This window comes from Microtus pennsylvanicus, chromosome 2 (genome assembly GCF_037038515.1).
Source record: "Microtus pennsylvanicus isolate mMicPen1 chromosome 2, mMicPen1.hap1, whole genome shotgun sequence".
Classification (NCBI taxonomy): Eukaryota; Metazoa; Chordata; class Mammalia; order Rodentia; family Cricetidae; genus Microtus; species Microtus pennsylvanicus.
The window spans coordinates 31,020,604-31,042,381 of record NC_134580.1 but is presented as its reverse complement, the minus strand read 5'-3'; the positions used below and the strand labels follow the sequence as shown (position 1 = coordinate 31,042,381).

Below are 21,778 nucleotides of genomic sequence, written 5' to 3'. Positions count from 1 at the left end.
GCCTCAGAATCTAGCAGTTAATTACATGGCCAGTGGTGAATCAACCCAGGAGGCCTGATTCTCCTCTTGTCTTCGACTGGGGAACGAAGATTCACCCTGACAAGAGTATGACAAGACCAAAGTGTGCTTCACTGTTTGTCCCATAACGGAGGCTGCACAGAGAGCACAGCCATGATCCCCACTACAGCGACAGCCTGCTACCACTGTGTGAAAAATATCTACTATACTAAGACAGACTCTCAAATGTGTGGGTCAGGGAGATTTATCTGCATTCACACTTCCCCCCTCTCCTTTCTTCTTCCCTTCCAGGGAAGTACCAGGGGCTCCACACATCTAGAAAGTGCTCTGCCAGGGAGCTACATCCCAGCCCTCCTATTTTTTTTTTTTAAATTTTCAATTTTTCCTAATCTGGCCTAGAAGCAAAACTAGAAGTCTTATTAACAGAGTTGGCCCATGGAAAGACCCAAAAATGGCCCCCAGCAACAACAAAATGGGAAAGCCGATCCCAGGCAGTAGCAAAGGCTAGCCATGTCTCCCCACTCTGGCAAAGACAGGGTTCCTTGTCCCTCTCCCACGCCTGCAGGGAAGGGGCCTCTGCAGCTGGGCCTCCTCCAACTCACTTTCTGCGTCAAATAGTATGGGTCAAAGTCCTCCAGGGGAACCGCAACCAGGCCTTGGGGGATGTCCCCGTAGATGAAAGGCAAACTCTTCCCTGCTTCCAAGTCGCTGTTCGGCTTGGGCTTGCTGTCTTCGTCATCTTCCCGATGACTGCCATCCGCCTTTGGGGGCTTCTTGAGCTTGCTTTCAGCAATGCGCCTCTCGATGTTTGCCAGCGACTCAGGGGTGAAAGGCTTGAAACTGTCAGGGCCTGGTGGTGCGAGCAGCCGCGCTGCCATCTTCTCATCCTGCAGCAGCTTCTAGTTATGCTGAGTCCAGGACAGGCCAGCTCTGGAAGACAGCAACACAGCAGCATGAGTCAACCCCTGCTCCGAGAGAGGCCAGACTGAAGCAGCACTCTCACCTCCACGCCAAACCTTTGCAACAGTTTCCACCATGACATGGCTCTTTTTTATCTAAAAAAAATCTATGGTGAGAATGGCTTGGGGGAGCGATCAGCTAGGGAGATGGAAAGAGGGGGGTCTTTCGAACTGCTAGCATATATTATATTTACTAAATCCAACTCACTGTTCAGAACCACACACATAAGAGAGATGTGCTTCACAGCCCCAGGCACCCTGCTCTGGCTAAAGAGGGACAGATGATGCTCCCTAGGGCCCGCATCTGCACGCTCAAGTCATCTTCCCTCTGGATTTGGGCTCTAAATGAGACCATTTTCCTTTAAGGGCAAGAAAAGGATAAACTGTCCCTCTTTTCAAAAACTGTACTTTCTGGGATGTGAGGGCGACCTGGCCGCGACATCTGTCACCCCATTGATCGCCAGGGTTGATTTGGCTTATCTGGCTGGCTAGGCGGGTGTCCCCTTCCTCCCTCACCGCTCCATGTATGTCCCTCCCAGAGGACAACCTTTCCCGAATAGAGGGTACACAAGTAGCTGCACTCCCCTGCTAGAACCTTGAAACAAGCTCTCAAAAACTGTACTTTCTGAAAACAAAACTAACTCAAACTTCTGCGAACACAAAATACTGATAAAAGCTCTCGTTTGCATCCATCCTTCCATCTCAAGGCTGCAATGTACTGAGTTGTAAAAATCTTTCCAGTATAAAAGGCCAGTAGTATATTTTTGTAGGATCAAGCACCTGCCAGGGACAAACAGAAGATGTTTTTCAGTGGACAGGGCTGCCATCACCCCCAAAGCCCCCTACTTAGCAATGAGAAAGACTGAGGGAATGAACCAGGTTCCCCATGTGCCAGCCACGTAGTACTGCAGACCCGGGAGGCTGGAACCTTGAAAGACTCAGAAGGCAAGGACAGAGCAGAGAACATTCCATCTAGAAAGAGCAACTGCAGCAAGGTCACACAGGCATCAGGGACTTCTCAGCCAGTACGTGAAAAGCCATTTCACTCCTGTATGCAGAACTCTAGTTACTTCTAACCCAAGCCTGGGAACAGGAATCAGGAAGCCGGGAGCAATGGCTCAGCACTTGGCAAGAATGGACGGACACCATTGGCAGTTCACCTGGTGCTCAAAGTGCGCTTCCTTCTTTCTGTCTTGGCAGCATAGGGCGGCCCAGGAAATAGACTTCTTAAGGCTCTGTCTCTTGCACCCCACGCACCTTTTAAGATTATTTATTTAGTGTAACCCAAGTACCCAGGAAGTAGTTTTGAAAGACGAAACACTGCTGCTTCTGCTCCTACTCAGTCCTCAGGGTTCACTTCACGGCTATTTGTAAGCTGGGCCTGCTCAAGCCAATGGGTGCAAAGTCTCACTGATGTGGAGCATGGTCCCCAAGGGCTCCATTCACAATTCCACCTGCACAGACTGTTTTCCTGGTGACCGCTGTGCCACAGCATGGAGCTAAGTGTCCGTGACCAGGCTCTGTTTACAGCACAGGGTTCTGCAGCCAGAACTGTACAGTGGCCCCACACAGACCAGGTAGCTTCCCACACTGCACCCAAACTCACAGGTTCAGGCAAGGGGAGGAACCAGAGGAATCATTCTGGTAAGTATAGGACTTTAGAGATACAAGACATGGTAGGACTCCTCCATCTATTGTGTAGATGATTTCAGAAATGTAAAGTTCTAAGAGACTGGACAACTTGCTCAGGTCACAGGCTCAGCAGGTAAGGGTACTTGCTGCCAAGTCTCAAGACTGGAGTTCTATCCCTGGGATCGACATGACAGAAGGAGAAAACCAACTCCTACAAGTTGCCTTCTACGCACATCATGTAAGCTTCTCTAAATAAATAAATGCAAAAAAAAAATGAAGACCTCAACCAGACGCTAATATCCAAACTCTTATTTCTTTACTACAAAATAAATAAATAAGTAAATCTATGTTTTTTTTTAAGTTAGCCATTCCATTCTGTCCTCTCCACCACTAGTCCCAGCAGGAACAGCCTGGCTCATTAAGCAAATCACACAAAGATAATATGATTTTATGATCTGAGACTTCAATTACAGTTTTCCCCCAGCCTACTTCTTTTTCCCTAATTCCTTCCATACCCTGAACAAGTCCAGTAAATCCCCTTCCTCCTGCCCCAACCTCAAGACTCTAGCCTCTGTGCACCCACCTTCAGCCTCCACAGCACCTCCTTTGGGAACTTTGCTCACCTCTCAGCTGCCTTTCAAGTACCAGTGTCACCTCCAGAACACAAGGATCATCATCATTTAATGACAAAGAAACAGAGGCTTAGAGAACTACCATGGCATCCCAAAGCCACGCTGCTAGAGAGCGAGTCAGGACTCCAAACACCTATGGCCACTCACAGACTAGACAGGTCATGCCTGGGACCTGCAGTAAGACTGAGTGTCTGGAACTGCAGGCTCCACCTTCCACACTCGCCCACAATCCGCTCAGCTCATCACCCAGCCCAGGCTAGGATGCTGCCTTGCTGTCTTCTGCCCATTATCTCCAGGGTCATGGCCCGCCCCCAGTTAGCCCTGCTCCCCAGCACATTTCCAGCCTTCCCCTTTCCTTCCTAGCTCTTCTCTGTGTTTCTGAATCCTCTGCTTGTTTTACCTACCTCTGCCTTGGTGACACTCACTATGCCAAGGCAGTGGTCTCCCTCCTTCGCACATACTTTCTTCTCTATGGCTGTCTTCCGAAATCTGTTACCCTCTTTCCCTCAACCCCTTCGTACTCAAGTGACTCCAACTTCGTACCTTGTCCTCACTATGCCTAGAACAGTCCCACACTTTAGCCATGGGCTCCTCCCCTAGCACAGGGACTACCCTTTTCCGCTCATCCAGCATGGGACCACACTGGCCATAGCCAGCACTACAGCCTGACCATTCCTTCCTGAACAGCTTCCACTGGCAAGTATCACCCACTCAGGCCCCACAGAAGTAGTCTTCTCACATGTCACCACCACTCCGGGCCTCTGACAACTTCCTGTTTCTCAGACAGCCCCTTCTCCTGCCTTCCAGACATCTCTCTGGTGACTACTGCTTGTCTTCTACTTTGTAAAGTAACAGAGTAAGGTGTATGACTCCACAGTGCCCAGTTCCGTCCGTCCATATGTCGTTCCGTCTGTGACGCCAGTCTGCTCTCTGTGTTCCTTCATCAGTAATCACCTCCATGGATTAGTTCTGCTGCTGCTTAGATTCCATCCTATGAGGTTTGGCTTCATCCCAACCCCAATTCTGTAAAATTTACCTTACTGTGGTATTCATTTTATTGCTGTGTAGTATTCCATCTGTGACTGCGCCACAATTTATTCACCCTGCTCTGACACTTTGGGCTATGTGACGCTGCTGTGGAAAGAAGCTACCCCCTTTACCCTTTACCCCCATCTTTCAGTAGTCAAATACAGTGTGATTCTTTGCAGCATTTAGCTAAGGAACAGTGCTGAGTTGGAGATCATGTATAAAGCGTCACAGGGTGAGGGTTCTAGTGGCCCCACATTTCTGCCAAAACTCAGAACAACAGTCTTCTCGATCAGTGGCACCTCAGTTTTAAGATTTATTCACTGAAGTAAAATTTAGGTAACTTGAAACAGACTATCTTAAAGCAAACGACTCCCCTGCAAACAGCGTATCTGCAGCCTCCACTACTGCACACCAAGTCTTTCCATCGGGGCAAATTCAGTGCTGCCCTTACCCTCGCCCAGCGTAGTTTCTCTCCAACCCCACCCCAGTTCCCCCATACCAAAAGTGCATTCCGTCCCTACCAATGTATCTTTTCTGGCATTTCCTATAAGATGGAAGCACACAGTGTGCAGCCATTTGAGTCTGACCTCCCTCTTTCACTTAGTATAAAAGTTTCAAGGTAAAGTCACACAGCAGTATGTATCAGCACTTCATTAAGTGTGTGTATCTGAGTGCGTGTGTGCGAGCATGAGCATGTGCGTGTGTGTGTGTGTGCATGTGATTTCGCTATACAGCTACATAGCAAGCTGCGTGCTTACTAACCCACTGATGAGCCCTTGAGCTCATGCTACCTCATGGCTGCTGTGAGTAGAAGGTGTTTTTCATCCGCCCATGGTCATACAGGTGTTCTATATTTTCCATCCGCCCATGGTCATACAGGTGTTCTATATTTTCCATCCGCCCACGGTCATACAGGTGTTCTATGTTTTCCATCCATCCATGGTCATACAGGTGTTCTATGTTTTCCATCCGCCCATGGTCATACAGGTCTTCTCCTATGTTTTCCATCCACCCATGGTCAAACAGGTGTTTGCCTATGGTCATACAGGTATTCTACTAGGTTTTCTTTTAGGAGTTTTATTGTTCTACCCTTCTCATTCAAACCTGCAAATCACTGGGAACTAGACGTTGCATACAGTGTGGAGAAAAGATTTTTTTTCCCCCCTGTGTCAACAATCAGCTGACCCAGCATCACTAAATCAATGTCTGGTTATTGTCACTTTTATTGACTCCTATATCATGTATTATTGACTGCTATATACACTATATCATGACTCCTACATATACATATTACTGACTATATACACTATATTGTGACTCCTATAGACACATATTACTGACTATATACACTATATTGTGTACTTTCTAAATCTAACCTTGAAGTCTGTTTTTCTTCTTGGACCTAAGTTCTAGTCATCAAATAAACCCCTCCTTCTTCAGAGTAAAAAGTAAACAGACTTCCGGGGTTTAGAGTGAACTCAGAGGTCATGCAATGCAACATTCCTGATCTGAAAACTAAATGAGAGCCTGAACTGTCTAACCGCCAGTTAGCACACTGGAGAGCAAGCAGTCTCTAAAATAAGTTGACCCTTAAACAATGGGAGTTTGAACTGTACAAACCCACTTACATGCAGCTTTAAAAACCTCTTTTGACAACTTGAAAAAAGTTACAGATAAACTCAGTAGGCAGAATTTTTTATATCAAAGAAAAGTTAGGCAAGTTGTGAATGCATTGAAAATCATGTGTATAAAGGATCTGTCATTTGCTACCATAAAATATATTCACTTCCATATCAAAACTTTAAATTTACCAAAACCTATAAAGACAGAACATACACGGTTGTTCCTTGCGGCCTCACCAATCTTGCTAAATGTACAGATCCAGTATTGAATCACAAGTGCATAACTTTCTGTACAACTGTTGTCATTCCCCAGTCATTCTTGTTGCCATGGTAGTTAAGCCCTGGTGTACCACTAACTGCCTCTGGGAAATGAAAGTGCTTTTCCCTCTTTACAATAAATCGCGTACCTAGAAGATAGTGGTCTCTCCATCCGTGTGCACTATCACCATACATATCCCATGTAACAGTAAATGCTGACCAACTGTTACCATCAGGTCAGCAGCAGGAGTCAGAGAAAGCCAGCTTAGACCACTTGCCTAGCATGCTGAGGCTCAGATGCTGATCCTGTTTGGGGAGGGTCAAAGCCATCTTCAGACCTCACTGTGTCTGAGCATGCTGCTCCAAGATCAGCTGGACTGTTATGTCCGTAGAACCACTTCTCTTTGTCACTGCCCCTGCTCCTCCTGCTCAGCTGTCTTCCTGCAGTGTCCCCACCTGCCCAGATAATGAAGGAACAATGACAGTGGCTCTCAGTTCTGAGAATTTCAAAAGACTGAACTAGACTCAGTAACTTGGGGGCAATAGATGGTTAGGGCTCTCTTCTCTTGCTCATTCAAGAGAACTAAGGTCTTAAAATGCTCTCTGAAATCTGACAGAAATCCGTGGAGTTGGGAGTGGTGCCAAGGGTAAAAGACAAAGAAAATGGCTGAAGAGAGGTTAGAACAGGGTGAACTGGAAGGAAGCTGGCTAGGGAGCAGCCATTTCAGGGGCTCTGAGCAGAGACTTGTAAGAAAGAAGCTGGGAGCAGCACCAAGCTTACCAGGGAGCCAGATGTAGTCTGGCACACCCTAACATCAACATTCAGAGGCTGAGGCAGGAGGATGAGATCAAGACCAGCCTGAACACAAAGTTGGAAGGTTTAGGAGGTGGGGGTAAATGTGGGAGGAGTTAGGGAAGAAAGGGAAGAATAGGATCAAAACACATTGTATATATGCATGAACTTCTCAAAGAATTAATAAAAATATTTTTTAAATAAGACTAGCCTAAGCTACACAGTGAGTTCAAGGTTAATCTAGGTTGCATAGCAAGATCTTGTTTCAAAAATAAAGAAACAATCAGCAACAGAGGTTGCATGTAGTTACAGGAACACACAACACAACACATCTGACCTGTGTGGCTCTGCAGTAGAACATGTGAGAACAGTGGTTAAGTCCCTGGCATTGCAAAACAGAAATAAAACCAAACTTGTCTCAGACCAGAATGAGAACATAGTCTGATGACTCACATTCCTGGTATTTAAATTAATTACAAATGTGGAGTCATCAAAAGTTTGCTATTGACCTAAGAGCAACCATATAGCTCAATGGGTAGAATCTAGAAGGAAAGGCTCATATATGCAGTAAAGGATGCCAAGACATTCAATGGAACAAGAACAGCTTTATCAGTACAAGGTAGGAAACACACATGAATGCATGCCACACACAGACAAATGCAAAAGATGAAGTAAGGCTTCACTTTCTAACACATGCAATATTAACTCAAAATTGAATAAACATCTAAATAAACAAAATAAAACTATGAAACAGTAGAAAACATGGCCAGGGGGTTATTTGTGAGACATGAGGTCCAGAGGACCAGAGTTCAGATTTCCAGCACTCACACAAATGCCAGGCGGGCATGGACGTCTGCCTTTTAAATCCAGTGTTAGGAAAGCGGTGATAAAGACTCCCCAGAGCAAGCCAAGTGGGTAGACTAGCCATAAGGAACTCTGGGTCAGCAAGAGATCCCATCTCCATGAGTAAGGTGAGGAGTAACAGAGAGACTTAGCCATCAGCCTCGGGCCTTCATACCACAGATTACATATGTACCTGCACACACATATGGCCTTCATACCACAGATTACATATGTACCTGCACACACACCTTGTGCTTTACATTAAAGTATAATAAAAGGATGCAAAGAATGCAATCTGCAGAGCAGGACATGTTTATACACACACACCTGAAGGAGATGACTGGCAGGATGGCTAACGCAGCAATACAGCAAGCAACGGGAGCCAAAGAGCTATGGGTTCGTGAGGGTATCAAGAAACTAAAAAAAAGACTCCTGAGAAAGGAGACACAGGCTTCACTGTGGAATATTTCTTTATACTATGTGAATAAATGTCATTGCGTAATTGGTTGAATAAAGATGCTGACTGGCAAATGGCTGGAGGGGGGTAGAGGTTAGGCAGGACTTGCAGATAAAAAGAGCTTGAAGAAGAAGAGGGGTCTGAAGAAGAAAAAGAGGAGTCTCAGGAGTCATGAGGAGATGCAGAGGAAGCAAGTGCTGTGCTAAGAAAAGATACCGAGCCATGTGACAGAGTGCAGATAAGTAATATTGGTTAATTTAAAACGCAAGAGTTAGCTAGTAACATGCCTGAGCTATTGGCCGAGCATTTATAATTAATAATGAGTCTCTGTGTGGTTATTTGGGAACTGGCTGACAGGACATAAAAGTCCGTCTATATCTCACCACCTGACTCTGATCCACAAACCCATAAGCTAGCAGAAAAGACTGACTCCCCAAAGTGGCCATCTGACACCCAAACCCATGCCGTGGTACACCTATGCTTGCTCTATACATACATACATACACACACACACATCATCCATCAAACATTTGTTCTCCCCCTCCCACACACACAAAAGAAATAAACTTAAAATCTGGCACGACCATGACTGCGGCATAAAGCTGGACTGCTGTTACGGTAGAGCATGGCAGGTTCCCCCAAGTTAAGACCAGAATTCCCATGTTATCTTATATTACTATAGACTACCAATTCCACTGTTTAGCATATGCCCAAAAGAACTGAGTAGTAACTTGAAAAGATATTCCCAGCAGTGTTTATTATTCACAATTGCCAAGTAGCCCAAATGACCATGAATTAGATAAAATGTGGTGTACATACAATGAAATACTCTGCAACCTTAAAAATAAGAGAAATGCTAACGTGTGCTTCACCACAAGTGAAGAAACAAAGAGTAAATACTATAAAAGTCTAACATCCTAGAGCTACACTCTGATGAACAAGATTGTTCACTACTGCCCTGAGACCTGATAATCTGTGATAAAAGATGGGATAAATAGCAAATCACAGCATACTAAACCCTGAAATGAGTAAAACAGGCTTACTGATGTGCAGAAGCAGAACACCCAGGGAGGACCAGGGGAAGCTTCCTGGAAAAGGCAGCATCTGCTGAAGTTGAAGGACAGGCTGCTGGCATGGGACACAGCAAGAGGACAGGCAGGGCTCTGCAGAGCACAGAGCAGGGGGGTCAAGCCACAGTGTACTGCGACACTGCAGTGTAGAATTGGAGCCCCAGTTAGTGAAGCCCCTGACACTCCAGGAAGGCAGAGTCCTTCAAGCACAAGAAGCCAATCCTATTTTATCCTGAAAGCAAGCAGGTACTGAAGGCTTTAAGAAGGGAATGATGACCTTAAAAACTTTGAGAAAGTTTTTAAACTTTTTCTACTCATGAGGTTTTTTTCTTAAGAAATTTTTTATGGGACCCCAGGTACAGGTAGATAAAATAGGCATATCAATCAATTAAACTTTCATTATTAAATCGTAAAGAAATGATACAGTGGTGTGCATATATCTACTGTTTATTGATGATGAAAGCCAGTTTATATATTACCAGGAAAGAGGTGCTTGCATAACACAATACAATCTAATGGGACACTGTCTTGCTACGGCTGAAGAAAGCCAGAGGAAACTATTAGAACTATTTTCTGTGAAAATCACTACAGCCATGTGCGAGCAGAGAGCCGCACACACAGAAAGCCCTGCAGCTTCTAACACGGTCTTGAATCTGAGCGTAGGCATTTCAGGAGCCCTCCATTGGTGCTGCATAGCATGACAGCGCATGCAGTGAAGTGTGGCGCTCAGAACTAAGGCTGCAGTGACATCATGCCATGCAACACAGGTGAGTGCTGCCAGAAACACTTGGACTCTTTAGGTTTTGTTTTGAACTAAATTTTGATTGCTGTGAGTTCAGAAACCTTTCACTGTTGCTGATTAAAAAAAAAAAGATACTGTGATACAATTACATCATTTTCCCCTTCCCTCCAAATCCTCCCATTTACCCCTCCTTGCTCATTCAAATTCATGGCCTCCTTTTTATTAGTTGCTGCCATATGCACACACACACAGACACACACAGACACACACAGACACACACACAGAGAGAGAGAGAGAGAGATCCCCACTCTAACCTGCTCAGTCTGCTCAGTCTGTATAGTGTTACTTGCATGTATGTTTTCAGGGCTGAGCATTTGATACTGGAAGGCCAACTGGAATGCCCTGCCCTGGGGAAGACGATTTCTCAATGCTCCTGTACTTCACTGTGCAAGGCTGAGGCCTCATGAGCTCTCCCCATTCACTTCAGCAGTGTATAGCTGTCCTTGTTAAACTCATGTTTAGGTAGCCATGCCCATGAGACCGATGGGTGCAGCTCCTGACATTCCAGGAGACAGAATCACACAGCAAACTGCACGATCCTCTGGCTCCTACTTACACATCTTATACCCCTCTTCTGCAATCCCTGAGCCTCAGGTATAGGAGCTCTGCTGTATGTCAATTGAAACTCAGCTCCACAGGGCTGCCTTCTGACTGGTGTGCTTTTCTGTACTTGTCTCCATCTGCTGCAAAGAGACGTTTCTTTGACGGGGGTGAGAAGTACAGTTACCTGTGGGTATGAGGACAAATGCCTTTCACAGCCTCCACAATCACCTACAAGTGAGGCTGTGGCCCATAGTTTAAGAGGCTTTGGTCATACGGTGTCTTAGTTTCCCGTAATAATACCTGATTGGTCATACGGTGTCTTAGTTTCCCGTAATACCTGAGGGGAGGAGGAACAAGGTCGGAGGTATGCCAGGCAGAAGCTTGTGGATGGTGAGAGCCTGGACCAGGCAGCAGGCAGACATGTTGAGCAGGACAGTTGACTGAAGGTACGGAGGCAGGAAAACCAGGAACAAAGCCCCATTTTCAGTCACGGGAAAATGGGCGGAGGTAGAGAAACTTGGTGACACATTGAATATGATGTGACATATAGTTCTGGAATGAAGATGACTTCACTTAGAACAGACCTAGTCTAAGTGCATCCAAATGGGGATACCAGACAGACAGCAGACTACGTGGTTCTGAAGCTCAAGAGAGGTGTAAGAGGAACCAAAGAAGGTAAGTGGCTGCCGCAGACCTAAAGCCGGAGTCGGACCTGTGGGCCAACTCTGGGCATCTGCTGTAAGCTCACAGAATCAGTTGGAGGAGCAGCACTGCGCAGGGAGGAAGGTGGGTGGCTCCTAGCACAGAAGACAGAAATCCCGCTCCCCAGGCTCCTCCTCCTTTCAGTGACAGCGAGATATGCGCGTGCCAACTTTCTCTGTATTACAGATTCCATTTTAGGAGCTCTTTAACAATTCTAGAATTGAAATGAAACAATTTTATTGGAACTTAATTTTAATCATTTTAAACATTAAGAAATTATGATCTTAACCCTCTGTTAATAATGGCAAGGTGCGGCTCCTCTTCCCAGGCTTGAGGCCCATCTTCAGCAGAAGCACTGTGTGCACTGGCTTCCCACCTGCAAGACCACTACCAAAGTCAGTGCTCCTCAGCCTCACACCCACCCTGTTTCCCAGAGCTCATCAAGTTGCCACTGATTCCCAACAGCTGGTCTGTTCGAGCCTTAAAAGGATAGCTACTCTGGGGTAACTTAAAATACACAGCTTCCGAGAAGCCTAGGAGCTTCTGTTCACGTTCTTTGAAAGAATCCTAATACAGAAACGAATGCACACCCATGACCTGTAACTTCAGGAGACACTTGGAAAAAGCACTTACATATCCAAAATAAGTACCTTTAGTACTTAGATGCTGTGACCTAAAAATGTCAAGATTCTTGAAAGGATTCATTATTCTACTCCTGAGCACAGTAGCCATGACTAAAGTCCCAGGGCTGGGAAGTCACTTGGCAACCAGTCTAACCAATGAGTGAGCTCCAGGTTCAGTGAGAGAACCTGTCTCAGAAATTAAGGTGGGGCCAGAGACATAGCTCAGTGAGCAAGGGCACCTGCCACCAAGCCTAACCACCTGAGTTCATTTAACAGGGACTCACACATTGGAAGGCTAGAGAGGATTCCCTCCAAGTTGTCCTTTGACCTTCACACACGTGCTGCAACACATGAACATACACACATACACCCACACAAAGTAAGTTTTTAGAATTTGAAATTTAAAAGGTAGAAAAAATTGAGAAAAGCCCCAATGACGACAGAAGTGAGGCTGGCGGCACCACGGTGCTGAGAGTATGACCGCACGCTAAACGCCGTGCTGAGCTCTGTCCTCTTTTCACAGCAGAAGCAAACCTTGACCCTTTGGACTCCAGTGAGGAGAGTGGATCTCTAACCCAAATACACATTCAGAGGACTCAAGCTGACCAACTGCAAAGGAAAAGAGTGGGAATTATGACGTGTGTGGCTTCCCCTAGTTAACTATGATAACTAAGATTATCGTTGTTTTGGTGTGTTCAACAACTTCCTCCCTCCACAGTCCATCACAGTGATCTGTCCTAGCCCCACGGTGGCCACAGGTGGTTACGAAAGGGCACATAACACAAGAGGTCCTCACTTTGGTTCAAGAGGCATCCATCTTGTTAGAAAGGATAAACTGCAGCTTTCTTACACCATGGGCACTCAGGTATACCCACGGCAGTAGTCAATGGAAAGCCTACAGTAACCTGGTACAGTTCCCTCTGCTGCCATTTACACAGGATGAGGGGACAGGACCGAAATGGGGAAGGGTCTCAACACTCCTAAGATAGAAGTGCACACAATAACTGTCACTAGTCTAAGGTGCAAGCTGGAGTAGAAGCAAAATGAAGTAGAGAACCACTGACTATAAAACGGAGCCGCGTCCTCCTGTGTTGGACTTTCCCCTTTTTTTTCTGTCTTACCCCCACAAGACAGGGTCTCTCACTGAACCTGGGGCTAGGCTGTTGAGCAAGGAGTCCCCGGGGTCCTCCTGTGTCAGAGCCCATAGAGCTAGGGTTACAGGGGTTGTAACACACCTGACTTCTTGTATGGGTGCTGGGATTTGACCTCAGGTACTCAAGCTTTTGCAGCAAGCACTCATTTGTTTGTTTTGCTTTTGTTGAGACAGGGTCTCTTTCTACACAGCTCTGGTGGTCCTGGAACTCACTCTGTACACTAAGCTGTCCTCATGTCCTCAGACATGATTCATGTCCCTCTGCCTCCTCAGTGCTGAAATTAAAGGTGTTTCCACCAACCCTGGCCCAAGTGCTCTTATCCACAGAGCCAGTCTCGCTGTCCAATTCTTTCCATCCTTCCAACACCCATATTCCTGATGAGAAAACTGAACTCCAAAGAGGCTCAATAATTTGTTCAAGATCACACAATGATATGTCAGCCTACATGTCTGGTTCCAGAATCTGTGCTCCTAACCTCTACTATGCTACCTACCATTAGCACTCCTTCATATTCCCTTTCTGAGTCAAGGACACTAACTAGTTGTCTAGTACTGACACATCAACACAATTAGCTGCTGTGTGATTACCAACTCTAAAACACATAGCAGCCTAAGTAAGAATAAGCAATGTCTTATTAAAACCTACTATAAAAGAATCATGAGTTGAATAAAAGCCTGAATATGCACACATGGAGGATACAGCATTGGTCTGGTACTATCAAGCTGGTCCTTATCATGGACAAAAGGGGGAGGTGTTGTGGGAATTCCTTCAGCCAATAGCCTTTAAGATACTGGCCCAATTCAGGCATGGCCTCATGTACTATATACATAGACAAAAAGCGAGAACTGGCCCCTTGGCTGATAGTTTTGGTTCCAGTTCCCTGTGCATGCAGAGGACTATGGATCACTACTAAATTCTGTGAGTTTACCCCCTAATAAATAAGTCTTTATTATATTCCATTGTGGGCTGCTGTGGAAATCTTTCATACAGCAACACTAATGGACAAAATGGTTCAAATGTTCAGCCTGTCCATCCAGAATTCAACAGGAAATGTTCACATGGCTGACTGCTGTTAAGGTTCTTTTGAGATGGACATGCAGGAGCATCGACGTCGCTCAGTACAGTCTGCAAAGCCAGCTGGTACCTACAAAGGTGTCAGGCACTTTGGACCCACCACCAGAAATTCTCACAACATAGTTCACTAGGTACTGGCAGTTTCACTGTATTTAAAGAAAAGAAACACTGTGACCCCATGCACACCCACGCATGCACACATGCACACACACACTGGTTCCAGTAGAAACAGCCTCTCTGAAAGCCCATAGGCTTTTCCCGTTCCATGGAAGATCTAGAAAAGGCCAAAGTCAGGAGCTTGTACTCCAGAGGAGCTCTAGATGCAGGGCCAAGACTTTAATAACCGCAGGAGAACAGATAACACCGTTTTGCTACTCATTGTTTCTTTGGCACAAAAAGAGCCTGGGTCCAAACCACAGGGCATTAAGCAGTACTTAGCTTCAGTGTGGCAGGCAGGAGGTCCAGACTCAGACCCTGTAAGGTCACTTCAGTTTGGACACTTGCCAAAATCTCCAGATTGCACATGGACCCACAAGTAGGCGACTGAAGGATGTCCCTCTGCCCAAGGTCTGAAGCCATGCCCATCCTTCTGAGGTTGGACAGGGGAAACTTGCAAGGGTCACCCAAGTAGTTGCTGTGGTACTCAAGGAAAATAACAAGGAAAGATAACAATGATAAGAAAGCCTTAACCACGGGTAAGAAAACGGTCCTCCTCCTCATGGTCATCATGAACAGATGACAGAGCACTTGTCAGGAGCTGTGCAAAGTTGGACAAATATAATTAGAAAAATATACAAGAGTGCCAGGCGGCAGTGGCACAGGCCTTTAATCCCAGCACTCGGGAGGCAGAGGCAGGTGGATCTCTGTGAGTTCAAGACCAGCCTCGTCTTACCAAAAAAAAAAAAAGCCTGGTCATTTTTTTCCAGAGTTACAGCAAGCAAACCAGGGTAGGTCTGGCAAAGATGGATCAGCAAGCAAGTTAAGGCACTTGCCACACAAGCCTGAGTTTGATCCCCACAACCCACGTAAAGGAAGAAGAAAATCAAGTCCACAAAGTTGTTCTCTGACCTCCACATGTGTGCCCACCCCCATGTAATATACATCATCACCACCATAAATAAATTAAAAATAAAACCAGGGTAGAATTTTTCTGAGTAAGATTTTGGTCTAGCTGGTATCTTAGAATTGAGCTAACAGAGTGACAAACTGCGAACAGCAGCTGGGGCTACAAATTAATGCAACCTCATATTTGCACAGTGCTTTAACATTTACAAAGCTCTTTCTTATCCTTTACCTCATCTCATCCTCACTTAGAAGTTTAAAGGAGCAAATAATGCTAGATCCAACTTCACAGAATGTACCTGGGTTTAAGATGGGAACTCACTTGCCTTGCATCAAGCAGCCAGAGACAAAATCGGGGGTGGGGCAGGGATCCCTGTTTGTTTTCTAAGGGGGGAGACCAGATGGTAGTAACACAGACAAGAAGAGATGGTGGAGAACTAAACCAAGGTGGTAATGATAAAGTGACCAGGAAGGAGAAAGAGGAAATGCAGCTGGCACAGGCAAGCAAAGCCAGGGAGAGACGGGAAGGTGATCACTGAGAAAAGCGGAAGCTGTGAGCCTTAACTGTATGACCACATCACAGGTGACTGATGACAGTGACTAATCCTCAGAGCTGTCAACCCTGCAAACCTCAGGGGCAGCACATCAGCCATTACTGTAGGACACAATGAAAACAGCTATCAAATTGAAGTTTGCTGCCACTGTTCCCTGCTGCTGAATCTCCAGACTCTCACTGCTTGTTGAGTAAATGAGAACTCAGGGCCTTTTCAGTCTTTGATCAGCAGTCTCTGCTTCCATCTTGTGCTTCACAAAGTCTCTCCTATCCCTGCTCTCCTCACCTCCGCTCTCTCCCACCCCCTACCCCACCCCTGCACTCCAGCACTGCCAATCCTTTACCCTACAATACTTTGCCTATCTTCGCTTGGGGTGGCTGTTTCCATTCTCCCCAGTCAATAACAAGTTTCCTCCTATTTTAATATGTCATATGACTTCTAAAATGTGACTCTATGTCTACGTGTTCAGACCTGCCCCTCAGCCCGAGGCACAGTGAGCTCACCAATGCCTGCACCCATGTCTTGCCTTCTACAGGGCTTTGCACTCACAGACCCTAGTGGACCACAGACAATCACTTGTGATAGGAAGTGAAGAACAGTATCCAGCTATTAAGACAATGGCCTTATAAGGCAGCAAAATGACTCTGTTGTCTCGTAAATGACACATCTACAAATTTGAGATCTTCCACTTCCAACATAATAAGGGCTCAGTAGGCAGGTTCTTCTGTCCCTCACCTCTGCACACAACCAGTCTAACGTCCCTAGGATGAAAGCAGACTTGGGAGTACGGCATACAAACTGGAGCTGCCATCCTTCACCTAGAGGGCTACCCAGAAGACGGTAACAACTGAGCTGAGCCCAGCAGGCTAACTTATCCCACCATGAACAACAGTATAGTATGAGGCATTCTACAAAAACTGGACTATTAAACAATATCCAGGGAGTTTACCTGGGAGAAAAGGAGTCAGTAATTAGAGACCAGAGCCTTCTGAGTCCAAAGAAGCCAGCACTAGGGAGACGACTTGATGTAAAACCCAGAAACAACAGTGTGGGCTTGTCCCTGAGCCAGGGAGGTGAGAACAGGAGGGGGTACCCAGGGTTTGTTGGCCAATCTGTGAGCTCCAGATTTAGTGAGAGACCTTAACTCAAAACGTAAGGCAAGAGCAACTGAGGAGGACATCTGATAATGACTCTAGGTCTGCATACACATACCTCCCACATGTGTGTGTGTGCGTACTCTCTCTCTCTCTCCCTTCCTCCCTCTCTTTGGGGGGGTGGGCAGCTAGGAATGTGGCTCAGTGGCTTGCATATTGCAAAGCTTAGGATGCAAGAAGGTCTGGGTGGAATCCCCAAGGACAAAAGAGAGAAGGAAGGGAGGAGAGAAGGAGAGGAAGGCGGGGGGAGTAAGGGAAGGAAAGAGGGAGGAAAAGAAGAAAGAGAGAGGGAAGGGGAAAAGTGAATTGCATCATTTAAGGTAAGGTTTTTAAAACAACACTTAAAATCAGATAAATGAAGGAGAACCAATGACAAAATCACTCTCCCCTCGATCCCGAGTGCCTTCCCATCTCCTCACTCTCTCATACTGTTTCTAGCAAGGCGCTGGCAGTTAGAGCTCAGTGTCTCACTCCCTCACCTAAGACTTCAAAGAGAATTACTCACATCTTATTACTCAACTGAATTACCTTATTGTATGAATGAGTAGCAAACCTACTTTAACATTCCCATCAAATGACTCAGTTTCCAGAATGTTCCCTTCAGCTGTGACTTCTTCATTCATTCAGGTATTCATTCATCCGAGAATCATTTCCATCTACATGACAAACATATGGTAAATAAGAGGAGCCGCGGAGGGTAGTATAAAACACCCGTACCCTGCCCGTGTGGAGCTCAAATTCTAGGGGAGGCAGATGGATTAGCAGCAATGCAGACAACAACAGTGCAGATCAGACGTTGGTCTTAGGGCAGGGGTTGGAAGGGGAGCTCAGGAAGACAGCAGCTCTAAGCACTGTGAGCGTCTGAACTCAGGAGCAGCTAGTGCTGTGAGTCTTAGAAGTTATCAGTCTTAACATGATTTTTAATATAATCCCAAACAATACTTTTTATGTTTAGAAATTCCAGCAATTTCCCCTCTAAGTCTTGCTATTTTTTTAGTTAGTTAAAATTAAAATTTTAGCTTTTAAAGACAATCAATGCACCACTACTATAAAGTGCTTATTAAAATTGGAAAATTATTGCTAAATGAGGATTATTTCTCATCTCCATGCTGGAGGGAAAGCCTATCTAATTTGATGTTTTCTGGATCATAAAAAGACATTGCCATGTTTCCTGATATATCTCATTAGACTATAAAAATTTAAAAATCACTTATGAGTCTAATAAGTTACAGAACTGTTAACTTATTCCATGTTCTCTATTTGCCACTAGCTTAAAAAAATGTGATTATAGGTGCTATAACACTGTGGTAGGGGACACGCCTGGTACACTGCGCAACTGTGTTCTCTCCCCACGACCACAAACAACAACAAAAACAGGATTCCCTTCCACACATTATTTTGAGTATTTTCTTGCAGCTAATTTGTTTTATAAAACAGTTCAAGAGTCAAGAAAGCACAAGCAGTGGCAGGAAGTCCCGGCTCCAATTGCAGCCCCACGCCCTGCCTCCTCCATGGAGCCCATCCCCACCTTCCAAATCCTGTGCTTCTCATTCTCTTAGTTTTCAATTGTCACCATAGAAACGGTGACTCCAAATGCAGTGTGAGAATTGTTCTGCATGATTTTGCTCTTACCAGGCCGCCCCAATCCAGTCCTCCTCAGTCTCTGGAGAAGTTGGGGCTACGGGCAGGGGTCACTACCCTGAGCTGAGTCTGTATAGACAGATATATATTACTGATCATATTCTCAAGTTTGTACCTTTTTGTTTTTTGAGACAGTGTTTCTCAGTGTGGCCCTGGCTGTCCTGGAACTCACTCTGTAGGCCAGGCTGGCCTCAAACTCAGAGACAGTCTGCCTCTGCCTCCTGAGTGCTGAGATTAAAGGCGTGCGCCACCACCACTGCCTGTCTGAAGTTTGCACTTTTCTGTTCCACATCCTGGTTGACATTTAATTCTTGACACATTTACATCAAACTGATGTGCTCTTGCACAGTGGCGGCACCATAATTTATCAACCCTCCTGGGAAACTTCTGTTCCAAGAGCTGTGCGCTGTCATCAACGATGTGATCACAAACAGTTTTGTTTGTTTTTTGAGATGGGGTTTCTCCATATAACTTTGGAGCCTGTCCTGGAATTCCCTATGTAGACCACGCTGGTCTTGAACTCATAGAGACCCACCTGCCTCTGTCTTCCGAGGGCTGGGATTAAAGGCGTGTGCCACCATGGCCCAGCTGACCACAAATACTGTCCAGACTGTCTTGCGCCCACTCAAGGAAATTTCTCTTGTGTGGATATCCAAAAGTTCTTATTCCTAAAATATAATTAGCATCTCTGGGGTTTTATATGTGTTATTCTCTCCTGTTGTCTGGTTTGGTGTGGCTTTGGTTTTCAATTTTGCTTTGAGACAAGGTCTCCTTATGTAGTTCAGGCTGGTCTTAAATTTCCTGTCCTTCTGCAAGCCTCAATTTCTCGGAATTATATTTCTCTGGGATTATATGTGTGACTCATTACATCCAGCTAATAATAATATATTCACATTCTACTTTTGACTCTAAAAAAGTTCCTCTTAGATCTTTTTCTTAAAGACTTATTAATGTATTTTATGTATAAGTATTCTACTGGCATGTATACCTGCAGGCCAAAAGAAGGCACCAGATCTCATTACAGATGGTTGTGTGCCAACAAGTGGTTGCTGGGAATTGAACTCAGGTCCTCTGGAAGAGCTGCCTGCACTCTTAACCGCTGAGCCATCTCTCCAGCCCTCCTCTTAGATCTTGTACAAGCATGCCAACAAAAATTCTTGGCCCAACCAAACTTTAAACTTCTGAATTTTCTGCTAAATTCATCTTTGCACTTCCCTATATAACCAGTTTCAGCAAGATAAGCTGCTCAGATAACTTCCCCGTCCTCATCTTGATCATCCTTGATGTGACCAGGCTCCTCAAGCTCCACCATCTGCCAGGTTATGTCACCATGGCTGGTTTCAGCTGGAATCCTGTCAGGTCGCTTAGCAAGCACCTCCACTGCTCCGGCTGCACCTTCTAGTACGTCTCTACCCACTGGTCCCCACGCCACTCCTTCCCTGTAAATCTCCTCTTGCCTAGACTGTGTTTGTAACTGACCCCAACCTCCTTGCCCAGATACAAGCTGCCACTGCAGCAGTCCTGAATAATGTCTTCCTCGGCCCAAGTGAGGAAACAGCAAGGGCTGGCTGGATTGATAACTCAGTTCACAGAGTACCTGCCTTGCAAGCATGAGAAGACGAGCTCCTGAGATTCCCCAGAACCCGTACTAAAAACTCCAGGCATAGCGGTAAGTACTGATGATGCCAGGGCAAATCCCCAAGTCTCACTGGCAGCTAGTCTACCCTAGTTAGTAAGTTCCAGACCAATAAGAGACCCTGTCTCAAAACAAAACAACTTAAGGTGGATGGTAAGAAACAACAGACATCTCTGGACTCGTCCTCCTACACACGCACACACACATACACACAAAACACACATAAACACACTTACACACAAAGAAGAATCAAAGGGGTTCTTCTATAACATGAAAAACAGTACCTCTGACTGTACTGGGACTTATGTATTACAAAACATGAAGAGGTACTAAAACAGTTTACGGACCTTCTTCAGACCACATACAGTAGAAGAGGCAGGAGAAAAAGACATATTTTAAGCTAAGAAAGAATCACTAGCGAGAGTTTTGCAAGGCATACTGGTGAAAGCAAACTCTTTTAGCCAAATGGCTGATGACAATTTAAGAATAATAAGAATTTAAATTTTGAACTTTGAACAGACAGGAAAAAATTTTTTATTTTATTTTTTTAGATTTTTTTTAAAAGAGTAATAAAACCACAAGGGACATAGACTAGGTCAGTCAATAACACAGAACCTTGAAATGAAGGAAGAGGGCTCGAGATGACTCCAGGACTAAAAGCACTTGTTGCTCTTACAGAGGAACAAGGTTCTGTTCCCAGAATCCACATGGTGGCTCACACATCTGTGCCTCCAGTGCCAGGGGATCTGACACCCTCTTCTGACTTCTATCCATGCATGAAGTTCACAGGCACAATTTTAGTTTTTAATATTAAATGAAAAGAAGATGATGGGAGAAAATCCAAGTAAATAGAGATGGCTCTTCTTGGTCTCTTCCTTCAAAGTTCAGTATTCTAATCACTCCATGTGTAACTCTATGTGAATAACACACACACACACACACACACACACACCCGCACAAGTAGGCATGCTGAGACTCAGAGCATCACTTCCTGGCACACTGTCCCCAGCACCGTCCCGCAATCCCCCATAGCCCGGAGACCTGATGCGAGCTGTTTGTGTAGATGATAGATGCCTTACAGAGTACCACATACATTACAACACTGTAGCACGAACAATAAACCCAGAGACAGAATACCCGAAAACCCAAAAAGCAAAGCAGCCAAAACACTAGAGAAGTCTTACCTCTACCAAGACTGGGCCACCACAGACTAAGCAGCCTACGCAGCCTGAGCCTCTCTCTCCTCCCATTTTATATTCCCTCTAGTGCTGGGATTAAAGGCATATGACTCCCTAGTACTTGGATTAAAGGTGTAGGCACCACCACCTGGATTTGTTCTGTATTGATCTTGTATAGCCAGGGTGGCCTTGAACTCACAGAGATCCATCTGCCTCTGTCTCCAAAATCCTTGGATTGAAGGTGTGTGCCACCACTGCCTGACCTCTAGTGGCTTAGATTTGCCCTTCTGATCTTTAGGCAAGCTTTATTTATTAAAACATAAATAAAAATATTACTACACC

General features: G+C 45.4%; 1 protein-coding gene across 2 annotated transcripts in view; it reads right to left on the bottom strand.

Annotated features, from left to right (window-relative positions):
- The window catches only part of Scn8a (sodium voltage-gated channel alpha subunit 8), a 177,063-nt gene that overhangs the window by 113,646 nt on the left and 41,639 nt on the right, over positions 1 to 21,778 (bottom strand). The window contains exon 2 of one of the 2 annotated variants that reach the window (XM_075960706.1): positions 621 to 946. In XM_075960706.1, the coding sequence (XP_075816821.1) occupies positions 621 to 896 (276 nt within the window). In that variant the 5' untranslated portion in view covers positions 897 to 946. Of the gene's footprint in view, positions 1 to 620; positions 949 to 21,778 lie in introns of both variants that reach the window. The other variant, XM_075960707.1, reaches the window with a different exon arrangement.